The sequence below is a fragment of the Oppia nitens genome, unplaced genomic scaffold (assembly GCF_028296485.1).
Source record: "Oppia nitens isolate AA-2021 unplaced genomic scaffold, nextdenovo-longstitch-racon4-pilon3 scaffold25_pilon_pilon_pilon, whole genome shotgun sequence".
In the NCBI taxonomy this organism is placed as follows: Eukaryota; Metazoa; Arthropoda; class Arachnida; order Sarcoptiformes; family Oppiidae; genus Oppia; species Oppia nitens.
This window is the reverse complement of record NW_026533205.1, coordinates 853,243-869,212: the sequence shown is the minus strand read 5'-3', so window position 1 is coordinate 869,212 and position 15,970 is coordinate 853,243. Positions and strand designations below refer to the sequence as shown.

The following is a 15,970-nucleotide window of genomic DNA, read 5'->3' as shown; positions in this document are numbered from 1 at the left end:
AATTGACTTCAATATAATATTAGTATTATTTTCATTAATTGTTAATAACAACTTAAAATATTAACTTAATAGTTTTATTTTATTTTTTTAAAAAACATAAAAGTCATTATATTATTATTTAGCTAAAAATAATTTTTTTTTTTTAAATGATTTTGTAATTGTAATGTTCTGGAAAATTTTTTAAATGTGTCATTTTAGATATTTTTAAAAATATATATTTCTCTATATATATAAACAGTATTAATGGTTAAATAACTGATACTAATCAGTAACCAGTAGTTTAACTAACTGGTTAGTAGAACCTATTATTTTTTTTAAAAAATTATTTTATTATTAATTTTTTTTTTTAGTTAACATTATAATTATAAAGTGTTAGTAAAGTTAGAAAATTTAATTATAATTAATGGTTTTTTGTTTTGTTTAAAAATTGATGTTTTTTAAAATTTTAATTTATTTATTTTTGTTTTTACTTAAATATAACAGAATATGTCGGTAAACAACAACAACAACACAAACAAACCGGTTGTATACCTGACCCGTATCGAGATGTTTGATTCGGCACACCGTCTGAATAGCGAACTACTCGATCGGCAAACAAATTGTGAGACATTCGGCAAATGTAATACAATTCACGGACACCACTATAGAGTAGAGTTGACTGTTAAGGGAACAGTAGATCCCATCACTGGTTTCCTAATGAATACCTATGATATCAATCAAATAATGGACGAAACTATATTGAAACCGTTTGATCATAAGTTTATCGATAGAGATATCCCGTACTTTAAGGACAGTAATATATCGTCGACTGTTGAGAACATAGTGGTCTACATATGGAAAGCCGTTTCCGAGAGATTGCCGACAAATGTTTCGTTACATTCAATGAAATTGTATTCAACTGAGAAAAATGTTGTCACCTATTTTGGATGAATTTGAATAATTAATTAATTAATTAATTAATTAATAAGTTTATGTTGTTGTTTTTTAATTGTTAATTATATTATTTTATTAATAATTCAAAAAATTGTAGTATTTTAATAAGATATGTTATCTATTTTATCTATTAACTAACTTAAAACAATGATTTTGTAAAAATTAATTAATTAATTTTTTTATTAAATAAATAAAACCCTTTATTGAATAGTACTGATAAATGTATCAAGACAGTTACACACACACACACACACACATCTACACATAAATACATACACACATACACACATATATACACATACAAACATACACACACATACACACATATGCACACGTATACACACACATACACACACATACACAAACATATACACACATACACACACATACACACACATACACACACACATACACACACACATACACATACACATACACATACACATACACATACACATACACATACACATACACATACACATACACATACACATACACATACACATACACATACACATACACATACACATACACATACACATACACATACACATACACATACACATACACATACACATACACATACACATACACATACACATACACATACACATACACATACACATACACATACACATACACATACACATACACATACACATACACATACACATACACACACATACACACACATACATACACACACATACATACACACACATACACACACATACACACACATACACAAACATACACACACACACACACATACACACACACACACACACATACACACACACATACACACACACATACACACACATACACAAACATATACACACATACACACACATACACACACATACACACACATACACACACACACACACACACACATACACATACACACACATACACACACATACACACACATACACATACACATACACATACACATACACATACACACACASACACACACACASACACACACACACACACACACACACATACACACACACATACACATACACATACACATACACATACACATACACATACACATACACATACACATACACATACACATACACATACACATACACATACACATACACATACACATACACATACACATACACATACACATACACATACACATACACATACACATACACATACACATACACATACACATACACATACACATACACATACACATACACATACACATACACACATACACACACATACACATACACACACACATACACATACACACACACACATACACACACATACACACACACATACACACACACATACACACACATACACACACATACACACACATACACACACATACACACACATACACACACATACACACACATACACACACATACATGTTTAATATAGTAAATTTGTTTTATAATTTTTTAAATTAATAAATTACAGTTATAAGTTATATTATTGAACAGTAATTGTTTAAATTAAAAAATATTTACAAAAATTTAATTATCATTATAAAAATACAGTATATATATAAAATAATAACTATTGCTTAATATAATTACAAATTATATCTAGTTCAAATTACAAATTAAAAAAATAAAACTGCTGTGACATTTTCTTTTTAATTAAATTTATTTAGAAAATAAACTTTAAAACATTAATTAAAATTATTATAAAACACATATAATTTAATGTTTATATTAAATCTTATATTAATATTTATTTCAAAAAAATAAATTAAATTTTTATTTAATTGGATCAATTTTATTAATTAAAAAAAATGTTTAAATCAATAATCTTATCATTATTTCATCAATAATTACATTATATATAGATTTATATCGAAAAAACTAATATTTTTTATAAATTTCATTTATTTTACTTTAAATAATTATCTAATTTTTAATAATAATTAAATCGTTGTTATGGGAAACATAATGTTTGTGAAAAAAATACAATTATAAATACTAATAATAATAATAATAATAATAATAATAATAATAATAATAATAATAATAATAATAATAATAATAATAATAATAAGAGGAGGCACAGTGGTGTAGTGGTTAGTGTGTAGGGCTAGTAGAGTAATGGAGAGTAAGATCGTGAGTTCGAGCCCTGATGTGGAAAGCAATTTTTCTGAGAAAAAAAAAATTGTTTTAACTGTGCTTCCCGTCCCTGCCCAACCAACGCTGTTTAGGACGGCCAACTTAAGTAGTATGGGGAAAGCGGGGTGCTAAGTGAGGACGAGTTTCTGCCCGACCCGGGTATCGGTACTTCGGTATCGGTGCCCACCTGGGGGTACCCGCAAGGGTGCTCCCACCCGGGGGTGCCTGTAAAAAGGTGCCCCCACCCCGAAGGGACGTCCGCAAGGATGTCCCTTCACCCTTCGAGTAGTTACTCGTCCTCACACGCAATGGCCACTTTTGTTTCAAAAAAATAAAAATAAAAATCCTATTTCAACAAACACATGTTAGTGGTGAGAAATGGGTGGCAATAGACACATGTTAGTGTTGAGCTTTCTCTAGGGACCGGGACCCCGTAAAAAGGCCACAAAATATATAAATATGATTACACGTAGTCGTAGGAATAACGGGGGGTGTTCGGGAGGTACCCTCTCAAATAAATCCCGCGTTCAGCAGGTAGGCATTGACTGCTGTTCGTTAAGTATGCATCATATCCCACGCAGTGATGTGCTATGCGGGCAAAGCTGTGATGTAATGCGACCGCAGACTAGTCAACAAAATCAGACTAACCTCCAAAATGTTTCAGTTCAAGCTGGTTCTCAGCAACAACTGACCAATTTGGTTGACAAATCGCAAAAGCGCATGAGATGGACACATGAGATGAATACCTTGATAATGCGCGAATACTACAGATCAACTCGACTCGAAACAAATATGACTGATTACAGAAACCAAATATACTTAGCATTCAAACAAAAATATCCAGAACTAAATGTAACGGAACAAAGAATTGCAGACCAACGGCGATTCTTAGCAAAGAATAATAAAATATCCCCGATTGAATTACAAGAAATCAAACAACAAGTGGCACATGAACTATCATTAAATGAAACAACTGAATTAAATACCACAGTAGAAGTAGTGCCAGAAATAGAAGAGACACCTACAACAACAGATAACATAAACAATACAAATGATGAAATAAAAAGAATAACAGCAGAAAATGAACTAAAAACATCTTTAGAACAATATAAAGACTTTGAAATAGAATTCAGACCTAAATTACCAAAAATAAGAAGTGGCATTAAAACAAGATCTACTATAATAACGATAAATGATATACTTAAAGATTACATCGAAGAAAATATGTCGTTGAGCGCAATTAATACAATAACGTATTGTGCAGCAGTAGCAGTATCGAGACTCTTAGGCTACAAAATAGAACACATGTCTACAACAAAACCAAATCAAGAAAATGTAATACCTAAATGGCAAAAGCGAATAGATACACGGATAGAAGGGAAAAGAAAAATAATTGGAAGAATAACGCAAGTGTTAAATGGAATCAAATCAAAAAGACTTAACCAATCATTAAAAGATATATACCGATCATTACAGACAAAACCTGGAAAACCTGAATTTGAATCCATAATCCGAAATTACAACGACACATTAAAACAAACAGTTCAAGCACTATCACAAAGAATTAGAAGATATAAAATACAAAGCGAAAGACGAAAACAAAATACAATGTTCTATAATAACGAAAAAATGTTCTATAGAAATCAAAATAAAATAAATTCAAGCAATAATAACAATACACCACAAATAGATGAAATAGAAAACTACTGGAAAGAAATCTGGAGTAACCCAAAGGAATATAAAGAATCTAATTGGATAAATGATATTGAAGATGAAAATAAAAAAATACCACATATGACTTCAGTAAATATAATTAAAGATGACTTAACCGAAGCCCTCAATAAATCCCACAACTGGAAAAGCCCAGGACAAGACAAAATACAAAACTTCTGGTATAAACACTTTACAACAGTTCATCAACCAATGGCAATAGCAATGAATAAAATAATACAAACAGGACAAACCGATGACTTCCTCACTTCCGGAATAACATATCTACTCCCAAAAACAGAAAATACATCAGATCCCAGCAAATATAGACCAATCACTTGCCTAACAACAATGTATAAAATCCTAACATCCATAATATCAACAAAAATATATAATCATTTAAGTAACAACAACATAATAGCTGAAGAACAAAAAGGCTGTATAAAACACTCAATGGGTTGTAAAGAGCAATTAACAATAGACAATATCATAACAATAAGAGCTCGTCAAAAACATAGAAATCTTGAAATGGCATACATAGACTATAAGAAAGCATTCGATTCAGTCCCTCATAAATGGTTATTAAGAGTGTTAAAACTATATAAAATTGACAACACACTGATAAACACATTAGAAAATATGATGAAAAAATGGAATACTAAATTGTGTGTCAATACAAATAATGGAACAAAAATAAGTACAGAAATCAAAATAAATAGAGGAATATTTCAAGGAGATTCACTCAGTCCTCTGTGGTTCTGCTTAGCTATAAACCCACTGTCATCACTACTTAAAAAGCTAAAAGGCGTAAATCTAAAATCAAGTGATACAAAATATAATCTAACACATCTACTATATATGGACGACTTAAAACTATACGCCGAAAAAGAATCTGATTTAAATGCAATGCTAAAAACAACAGAAACTTTCTCCAATGATATAAATATGGAATTCGGATTAGATAAATGTGCTATAATGAAACTGAAAAAAGGAGTCTATTCTGAAAGAAATCAATACGAAACTGATAACGGATATATAAAGGCACTAGAAAATGGAGATATATATAAGTATTTAGGAATTAAGCAAATGCATAAATCTAAAATGACAGAAGTTAAAGAAGAAATAAAGAAAACATTAAACCAAAGAATAATAAAAATACTAAAATCTCAACTAAACTCAAACAACAAATTCAAAGCCATAAACACTTGGGCTATACCTGTACTGACATACTCGTTCGGAATAATAAAATGGAGTAAAACAGAACTTGAGACCATTGAAAGACATATAAGGCGACAACTTACAATGTTTGGACTACACCACCCTAGAAGTTCTGTAGCACGACTGTGTGTTAGTAGAAAGCATGGGGGTAGAGGGTTACTAAACATTGTAAGCCTTGAAGCCAAACAGCGAGAATTGCTGAGAAAATACCATCAACAAAAATGCAATGTCTCAGAGCTCCACAAAATAACATCAACACTTGATTACAACTACACACCTCTAAATCTCAGCAATAATGAACATCAAATAGAAATACAAAATGAAAAAGAAAGGATTAACACATGGGCCTCAAAAGAACTCCACGGTAGATACAGAGCAGAACTCAACCAAACACACGTAGACGAAGAAATGTCTACAAAATGGTTGAAGTACGCCGGTCTTCATGGAGAGACAGAGGGGTTCATGATGGCAATACAAGATCGAGTGATTCCGACACGAAACCATCAGAAATACATCCAAAAGCTAAATATACCAACAGACAAGTGCAGGATGTGTCATATGGAGTCCGAAACAATAGAACATATACTAAACGGGTGTAAAGTACTCACAAACACCGAGTACCTAAGCCGTCACAACCAAGTAGCCAAAATCATACATCAGGAATTGGCAATAAGATTCGGACTAATCAAAGAACCATTACCATACTATAGATACGAGCCACAAAGTGTAATGGAAAGCAACAGAGCCAAGCTCTACTGGGATAAAGAAATAAGAACAGATAAGACTGTGGCCCACAACCGCCCAGATATAGTACTAGTAGACAAACATCAAGATAAGGCATACATAATAGACATAGCGGTCCCACTAACACACAAACTACAGGACACGCATAGTGAGAAACGCCGAAAATATACAGACTTGGCCTATGAGATCAATAAGATGTGGCGCATTAAGAAAGTTGAAATCATACCTATAATCCTGTCATCAATGGCCGTAATACCGAAAAATCTGGCCCTAAGTTTGGAATCACTGGAAATCAGAAAAACTAAGATCTATGAAATGCAAAAAGCAGTGATACTTCAGAGTTGTAGAACAGTCAGAAAAGTACTAGACTTGAGTTGAGTCTAACCAGTCGTGTCTCTGCCACCAAAAGTGGCCGACACAACTGTGATCACACCGGAACAACCGTGATATACAAAAATAATAATAATAATAAAATATCTGTAATTAATATCAACACAAATAATAAGCTAAAAATATTAATAAGACAAAGTAATACAAATAATATAATTTTTGGGAAATAAAATTAATTGTAATTAATTAATTAATTAATTAATTATATAAAGCATGTACAGTTTACTAGATGTTGATATTGTAAAATAATTAAAATTAAAAAAAACTTTTGTCCATTATTGCTACATAATCATGTTAAATTATGTTAAAATATTTTTTTTATTAAAAATAATCATAAATTACTAAAACTATTAATATAATTCTAATTCTAAGTAAAAAATAAATTATAAATAAATAAATTAAATTCTAAAATTTAAATAAATAGTTATTTTAATCAATTGATTATTTTTTAATAAAAAAATTAATGTATTACTAATAATTTTTAAAAAAATCTATTTTTCTTATAATTTTTTATTCATAATTATTTTTTTTAAATTTATATATTTAACATTATATAATATCTAGTAAATCAACTTTTTTTAAAAATAAAATAATTATAAGTATAGTATATTACTATTGATTAATTAATAATTAAAATTTATTACAAAAAATTGTTTTCAAAAAAAACATGTACAATTTAATAATTTTATTTTTTTTAGTATTGTATTGGATTTAAAACTCATTTTAATAACAATTGATATTTTATATTATTAATATATTATTTACTATTAAAATAAAAATTTATTTATTTTATTGTATTAATTATATGTATAAGTGCTTTAATAGTATATAATAAATATTTTAGTTTATTATACAGTAATATAGAAAATCTATTGAATAATAGTTTTTTTTAATAAACAACAATATCTGTATTAATTAAATACAGTATAAATTTCCTAGAATAACATTTAGTAAAAAAATAATTAATTAATAATAAATATTAATTAATACTAATTAATATTTCGAGTATTGTATATAAATAATTTCAATAGATTAAATTAACATTATAATTGAAATATTATTTATACTAAAATTCTAATATTATTAATAATAACTCAATTAATATATTCAGTAATTATAATACAGTTAACAATGCATATAAAATAGTTATTTTATTATTAAACTAAAATATTTTTTTATTTATAAATCTATTATTTTATAAAAGAATAATAAATTTATTATTCTAAAATATTAAGGTATATAATAATACTAATAATAATATATTTTAAATATTACTTGAATTTTATTATAAGTTATAAGTTATAATTTTCATAATAATTAGTTTAGAATTTTAAAAAATAAATTAATAAATATTGTTATTACAAAAAAATGTTAAAAATTAAATTATTAATAAAAATTCTATTATATTTTCTATGTTTAATGGGTTGTATGTATCAATCATATCAATTAAGTTATCTATACTTTACTTATCAAACGGTAACTAATGTTAGATATCATACGGAAAATACGGTATCATTGCCCGGTATTACTGTTTGTTTGCTTAAATTGAATTTATTATGGGATCAATTAGTCAAAAAAATTGATAACAATTACTATGATAACTATGACAACTATGAATACAATAGTCCTACTAGGCGTCCAAATAATAATTTAACTGATCAAGTTAATAATAATAATAATAATAGTTTTAGCCTAAATGATCTAGGTAAAACAATTGGAGAATCTATTACTAACTTGTTTGATGAATTAAATAATCAATCTGTCCAAGGCAAAATTAAAAATTACAATATAACTAATAAAGTTTACGATCTGCTTGATAATCTAACAATTAATGAACAAGCTAATCTATTGCCACCGATAGATACATGGTTAAATTGTTCGATACATGATGGTATAGGCAAAAAATATGATACTCCATGTAATCAATTGGCTAATTATACTTGGACAATTGGTATGGAATTTATTTATCTAACAATATTTGCCAATAGACTAGATAATTATCATCATCATCAAAATAATTATTATGATTTTAAACAAAATAAACTATTTCAACTAGATAATCTTAAATCGGTTGTCCATGTTAAATTGGCAACGTATGATGACGAAATATATTATCTATCTGTGCATGATCGTTCAACAAATTTCAATACTATGTATAGAGATTATTATGTAATGGTTATTGATGGAAATTATGATATAATTTACCAGCGTACTATTATTATTGATTCATTCAATGGGGCCAATGATAATGATAGGTGCATGTATAGTACGGATCTAAACCAATGTATTGACCAATGTATCGATCGATTATATGGTTTGGATATAAATAATACCTATACATTGCTGTTTAGCAACAATTTAACAAGCAAGCTAAAATTTCGATCACCTAAATCAATTGATTTGACTGGCTACAAATTGAAATGTAAAATTAAATGCCGTAATCAAATTAAATGTTATCATGAATATTTTCATTTGAATTCAAAACTAATCGACAATAGAAATCTAAATTGGAATAAATTTTATCTAAATATTTTACAATCATATGAGCCGACTGTCCTAATTGAAATCACTAATAAATTGACCATGGACGAATATCTATGTATGATGGCCAGCCTATTTGGCCTATGGTTTGGTTTCAATCTATTGTCAATGGTCGATAATTTACTATTGTTACTGACTATTAATAATTTCAAGATGATTAAAAATTTATTTAAAATTACTAATAATCATAATAATAATCAAATTATTAATAATATATCTGTATTTAAAGTTAGCACTACTACTACTGCTACTCCTACTACTAATACACGAAATAATAAACGACCGCGTATTACAAAACATATGAATAAATATTAATACTAATTAAATATTTTTTTTGATAAAAATGTTAGATGAAATTATTTATAAATTTAAATTAAATAATATATTTATTTATTTAGTTTTTTTTAATAAAAATTTGTATTGCTTTAAATATTTATTGCATTAAGTTATACAATTATAAATAAATAATTTTTTAAATTATACAATTTATAACGCTAAACAATTTACGACCGCGTAATACGCAATATATGAATATATAATAATACTAATTAAATATTTGATGAAATTATTTATAAATGTAAATTAAACTATTATTTCAGTTTTTAAAAATTAATTCAAATTAATAATTAAAATACAACTATTATACCTAATAACTTAACCTTTAACCTTAACTTTTAAGTATTACGCAATAATATAAATAATAATGATTATTATTATTATTAAATAATTATTAAATAATTATATTTATTATTATTTTTATATATAAATTCATTTAGTTTTACTAAATAATATGTTTAAAATAATCGTTTTGAATCGTTTAAAAATTGCCCGGTATTACTGTTTGTTTGCCTAAATTGAATTTATTATGGGATCAATTAGTCGACAAAATTGATGACAATTACAATGATAACTATGAATACAATAGTCCAACTAGCCGTCAAAATAATTTAACTGAACAAGTTAATAATAGTAATAATTTAACAGTAAATAAACTAGATAAATCAATTGGAGAATCAATTACTAAATTGTTTGATGAATTAAATAATCAATCTGTCCAAGGCAATATTAAAAAATACAATATAACTATGAAAGTTTACGATCTACTTGTTAATCTAACAATTAACGAGCAAGCTAATCTATTGAAGCCAATAGATACGTGGCTAAATTGTTCAATACATGACGGTACAGGTAAACTTGGTACTAACTGTAGTAAATTGGTTAATTATACTTGGACAATTGGCAAGGATTTTATTTATCTAACAATATTTGCCAATAGTCTAGATTATCATTATCATGATGATGTTAAACAAATAAAAAAAACTATTTCAACTAGATAATCTTAAATCAAGTGTCAATGTAAAATTATCATTGCATGTTTCCGAGAATTATTATCTATTTGTACATGATCGTTCCAAAAATTTCAACACTATGTATATGGATTATTTTATGGAAATTTTGATATAATTTACCAGCGTACAATTATTATTGATTGGGCTAATAATAATAATAATAACGATAGGTGTATGTATAGTACGGATCTAAACCAATGTATTGACCAATGTATCGATCGATTATATGGATTCGATACAAATAATACCTATACATTAATATTAACCAACAATTTAACTAGCAAGCTAAAATTTCGATCACCTAGTAAAATTGATTTGACTCGATATAAATTGAAATGTGAAATTAAATGCCGTAATCAAATAAAATGTTATCATGAATATTTTCGTTTAGATAAAAAAGAACATAAGTTTATAAATGATCGTGATAATTATTATCTAAATATTAAACAATCATATGAGCCGACTGTCCTAATTGAAATCACTAATAAATTGACCATGGACGAATATCTATGTATGATGGCCAGCCTATTTGGACTATGGTTTGGTTTCAATCTATTGTCAATGGTAGATAATTTACTATTGTTGTTGACTATTAATAATTTCAAGATGATTAAAAATTTATTTAAAATTACTAATAATCATAATAATCAACATCAAATTATTAATAATATATCTGTATTTAAAGTTAGCACTACTACTACTCCTACTATTATTAATACACGAAATAATAAACGACCGCGTATTACAAAACATATGTATAAATATTAATATTAATCAATATTTTTGTTGCTTTTTAAATATTTTTAAAATTATTTATAAATGTTATATAAATGTAAATTTCAGTTTTTTTCAGTTTTTAAAAATTAATTCAAATTAATAATCAAAATTAAAACTAATGTATTTGTATTTATTAGTTAGCACTAATATATCTAATGACTTTTAATCTTTAACCTTAACTTTTTTAGTATTACGCAAAAAATAGCTAATAATAATAATAATTATTATTATTATAGAAATACTGTATATTATTATAAATATTTTGAAAAATAATATTTAAGTATATTTATTTATTTAGTTATTTTTGAATAAAAATTTATATTGCTATATATTTATTAAGCTATACAGTTATAAATAAAATAAATAAATAAAACTTATCTATAATTATAAAATTTTAATGAATATTAATGATAATTACTTAATACATGTTTAATTACTACTCAGCTAAAAATTTCCTAGATAAATTAATTAATACAATTTATAAAAATTAAATGTCATATATATATTATAGTATTTTATCATAAATAATATAGTTGTTAATAAATATATTTGCTGCGTTTTTTAAAATGTAAAAGTACTTTAAAAATAAATAATTTAATCAAAAGTTTTTTAATATATATACAGTAATATAGAAATATATTTTTTAAAATGTTATTTTGAAAACAACAATATCATTAATAATTAGCTATTAATTTTTGGTAAAATTTTTGTATGAAATAAAAAAATTTAAATAACAATAAATATTAATTTATTCATTAATAATACTATTATACTCTAAATAATTTAAATGATAATAATAACAATCTAATTATAATAATAATAAACTTAATAAATAAAAAAAATATATTCAGTTTATTTATAAATAATATTTTTCTAATTAAATAATAATAAATATTTTAATTTTAAATATGTTATATATATATATATATATAGAGAGAGAGAGAGAGAGAGAATTTAAATAACAATAAATATTAATTTATTAATTAATAATACTCTATTATACTCTAAAAATTTAAATAATAATTATAACACTTTAATTATAATAATAACAACTGAATTAATAAATATAAATATATTCAGTTATTAAATACAGGAAATATTTATAAAAAATATTAAGTAAAATATATAATATAAATAATTTATACATAAGTTTTCTTTTAAATTAAATAATAATAAATATTTTATACTCAATTTAAATATATATAGATATATATTTATAGTAAAACAGTACTTATATATAAATCTGTTTTATAACACTCTCTCTATATATATGTACAGTACTTTACAAAAATATATAACTAAAATAGTAAACTAATTACAATTATAGTATAGTTTTTAGTTTGTTGTTATAAAAATATAGTCTCATATAATAATAATATGAAGTATAATAAAGTTTTAATATTGAAATCAATATATTATTTCCTATGTTTGACGGGTTGTATCTATCAATCCTATCAATTATGTCAACTATACTTTAGCTATCATACGGTAACTAATATCAGATATCATACGGAAGTTATGGTTGTATTGCCCGGTATTACTGTTTGCGGACAGAAAACTAGTCTATTATCAAATGAATATCAATCATCACTGGCTAAACAAAAAACTATCATGGATAATTATAATAAAAATAATGATAATAATGATAAATATTTGATTGATCTGATTAATGATAATTTTTCCATAAAGCAACAAGCTAAATTATTGAAACCTATTGACGATTGGCTATATTGTATATCAGTGGATGTAATCAATAAAAATCTAACAAAATGTACACAATTAACAAATTTTAAGCAATCAATTGGCTATTATTATACATGTATAACATTATTTGCTAATAATAATAATACTACTACTAATATCATAGATAATAATAATAATAATAAGCAGTCAATTAAATTAGATAATTTGAAAACAATAGTACAGGTAACGTTGACAAATTACCTGGATGCTAATTACATACTAATTGTACATGATCAAAGTTCAGCAAAATTAATACACATTTTACATCCGGAAAATTCAATTGATATCAATGGTAACTATCAGATCAACTATAGGCGTACTATTATTTTAGATTACGCCCACACGTGGCTAAACCCAACTAAATGTATGTATAGTACAGATCTAAACGATTGTTTAGACAAATGTATTGACTATTGGTATCGATTAGATACTAATAATAATAATAATAATAATACAAATAATTATACACTACTATTTAGTTATGATTTTAATAGTCATGAAAAATTGCGATCATTTTATACAATTAATTTAACACAATATAAACATAAATGTCTACAACAATGCCGTAATTATCAAATATGTTATCAAGAATATTTTCGTATGGATAATACAATTGAAAATAATAATAATGATAAAAGTAATCATATATTATATTTTCTACAATCATTTGAACCGACTATCTATATTGAAATCAATTTAAATATTACCTGGGATGAATATCTATGTATGATGGCCAGTTTATTGGGACTATGGTTTGGATTCAATCTATTGTCAATGGTCGATTGTCTAATGTCGATGATGATGGTGATGGTTATGCCTAAATTGGTTAAAAATAATTTTAATAATAATAATCGACAATTATCAGTAAATTTAATAAATAATAAATCTCTAATTAAATTTAGTAATAAACAAACAATTGTTTGTCCACGTATTACTAATCTAACAACAAATAGATATTATTTTCAAAAATATTAAATTTATTTATTTTTTATTATTTATTTATAACATAAATTTTTAGTTGTATTTTAAGTTATTATTATTATTAACTATTTATTTAATAAACTTTAAGTAGTATTTAAATTTTGTTAATATTATCTATTCATTTTATTAAATTTAATAATTAGTGTTTTTTAAAAATTTCTTATTTGATTATTAATAATTCATGTAATCTTGTATATATTTATATGTTTTAAAGATTATAATAAATTTTTTTGTTTATTTTTTATTTTTAATAAAATATAAAATAATAATTTTTAAAATTATTATTAATAGTACTAAAAAATATATTTTGAAAATTACAAACAAAATCAATAAGTAAAGCTTATATATTTTTTACATTGAAATATATTTATATAATATATAAAATATCAAAATTTATATTATGAATATTTTTATTAAAATTTTAACTTAGATAATCTATATAAAAGAAAATATTAGTAATCTTAATATATAAATAATAATTATTATTCAATATACCACTATATTGTATAATAAATAATATTAAAATAAAAAGTAAAATTTGCACTTAAAATAACAATATATTAATTATTATTATAATTAGAGTGTAAATAATCTTACAATTGTTATGTTAATATTTAATAAAAATAATTTATACAATACCTTAATTAATATACTTTACTAATATATTATTAAAATAATAATATTATTGTTGCTGTAATATGAATACTAAATATTATTTCTAAACATTTTACTAAACAATAAAAAACATTAAGACATAAAACTAAATTTATTTCAATAATAAATTGTTTAGTTATATATATATTGTTTTCCTGTATAATAAATGTACTTGTTAAAATATTCAGCTATTAATATTTAATATATTTTTCCATATTAAATTATTTTGATATTATAATTAGTTTTTTTTGTATAAATATACAGTACTTATTGTTATTTAAATTAATAGAAAAACTAATTATTATTTAAGTATATTATTATTAGTATTACGAAAAAAATTGTTTTGTGGTATAAATGTTTTTTTTTTAAAATATAAATTAACAAATATTTTAGACTTTTTAGTATAGAGTAATATTAATAATTATATATATTACTAATTATTTAATTAATTTAGTTAATTAAATAATATTAAATTTTTTATTAGAGATTTAATAATTAATAATTTTAAATATTTATTTAAGCAGAATATATATATATATATATATATTAAAGTAACTATATTTTAGTTTGTTTCTATAAATAAATTATTTAATAAGTATATTAAATTAAAATTCAATTCAATATGAAATTCAATAGTAAATTACTATTAAAAATATTCAATTATTTCCTATGTTTAATGGGTTGTATGTATCAATCATATAGATTAAGTGAACTATACTTTAGCTATAAAACCGTAACTAATGTTAGATATCATACAGAGATTAGTCAATCGTTACCCGCGATTACTGTTTGCGTATTGAAATCATT

At 24.2% G+C, this 15,970-nt stretch overlaps 1 protein-coding gene across 2 annotated transcripts; it reads left to right on the top strand.

Annotated features, from left to right (window-relative positions):
- The first annotated feature begins 233 nt into the window (after window positions 1-233).
- LOC128954204 (6-pyruvoyl tetrahydrobiopterin synthase-like) lies at window positions 234-974 on the top strand. Of its 2 annotated transcripts, none has more exons than XM_054299778.1 (2): window positions 234-291; window positions 484-974. In XM_054299778.1, exon 2 carries the CDS (start codon window positions 487-489, stop codon window positions 928-930), a length of 444 nt encoding a protein of 147 aa, XP_054155753.1. In that variant the 5' UTR covers window positions 234-291; window positions 484-486; the 3' UTR covers window positions 931-974. The 2 variants fall into 2 exon arrangements, with proteins under 2 accessions (XP_054155753.1, XP_054155752.1); XM_054299777.1 differs by having other exon boundaries at window positions 249-371; window positions 484-973.
- Window positions 975-15,970: the final 14,996 nt, after the last annotated feature.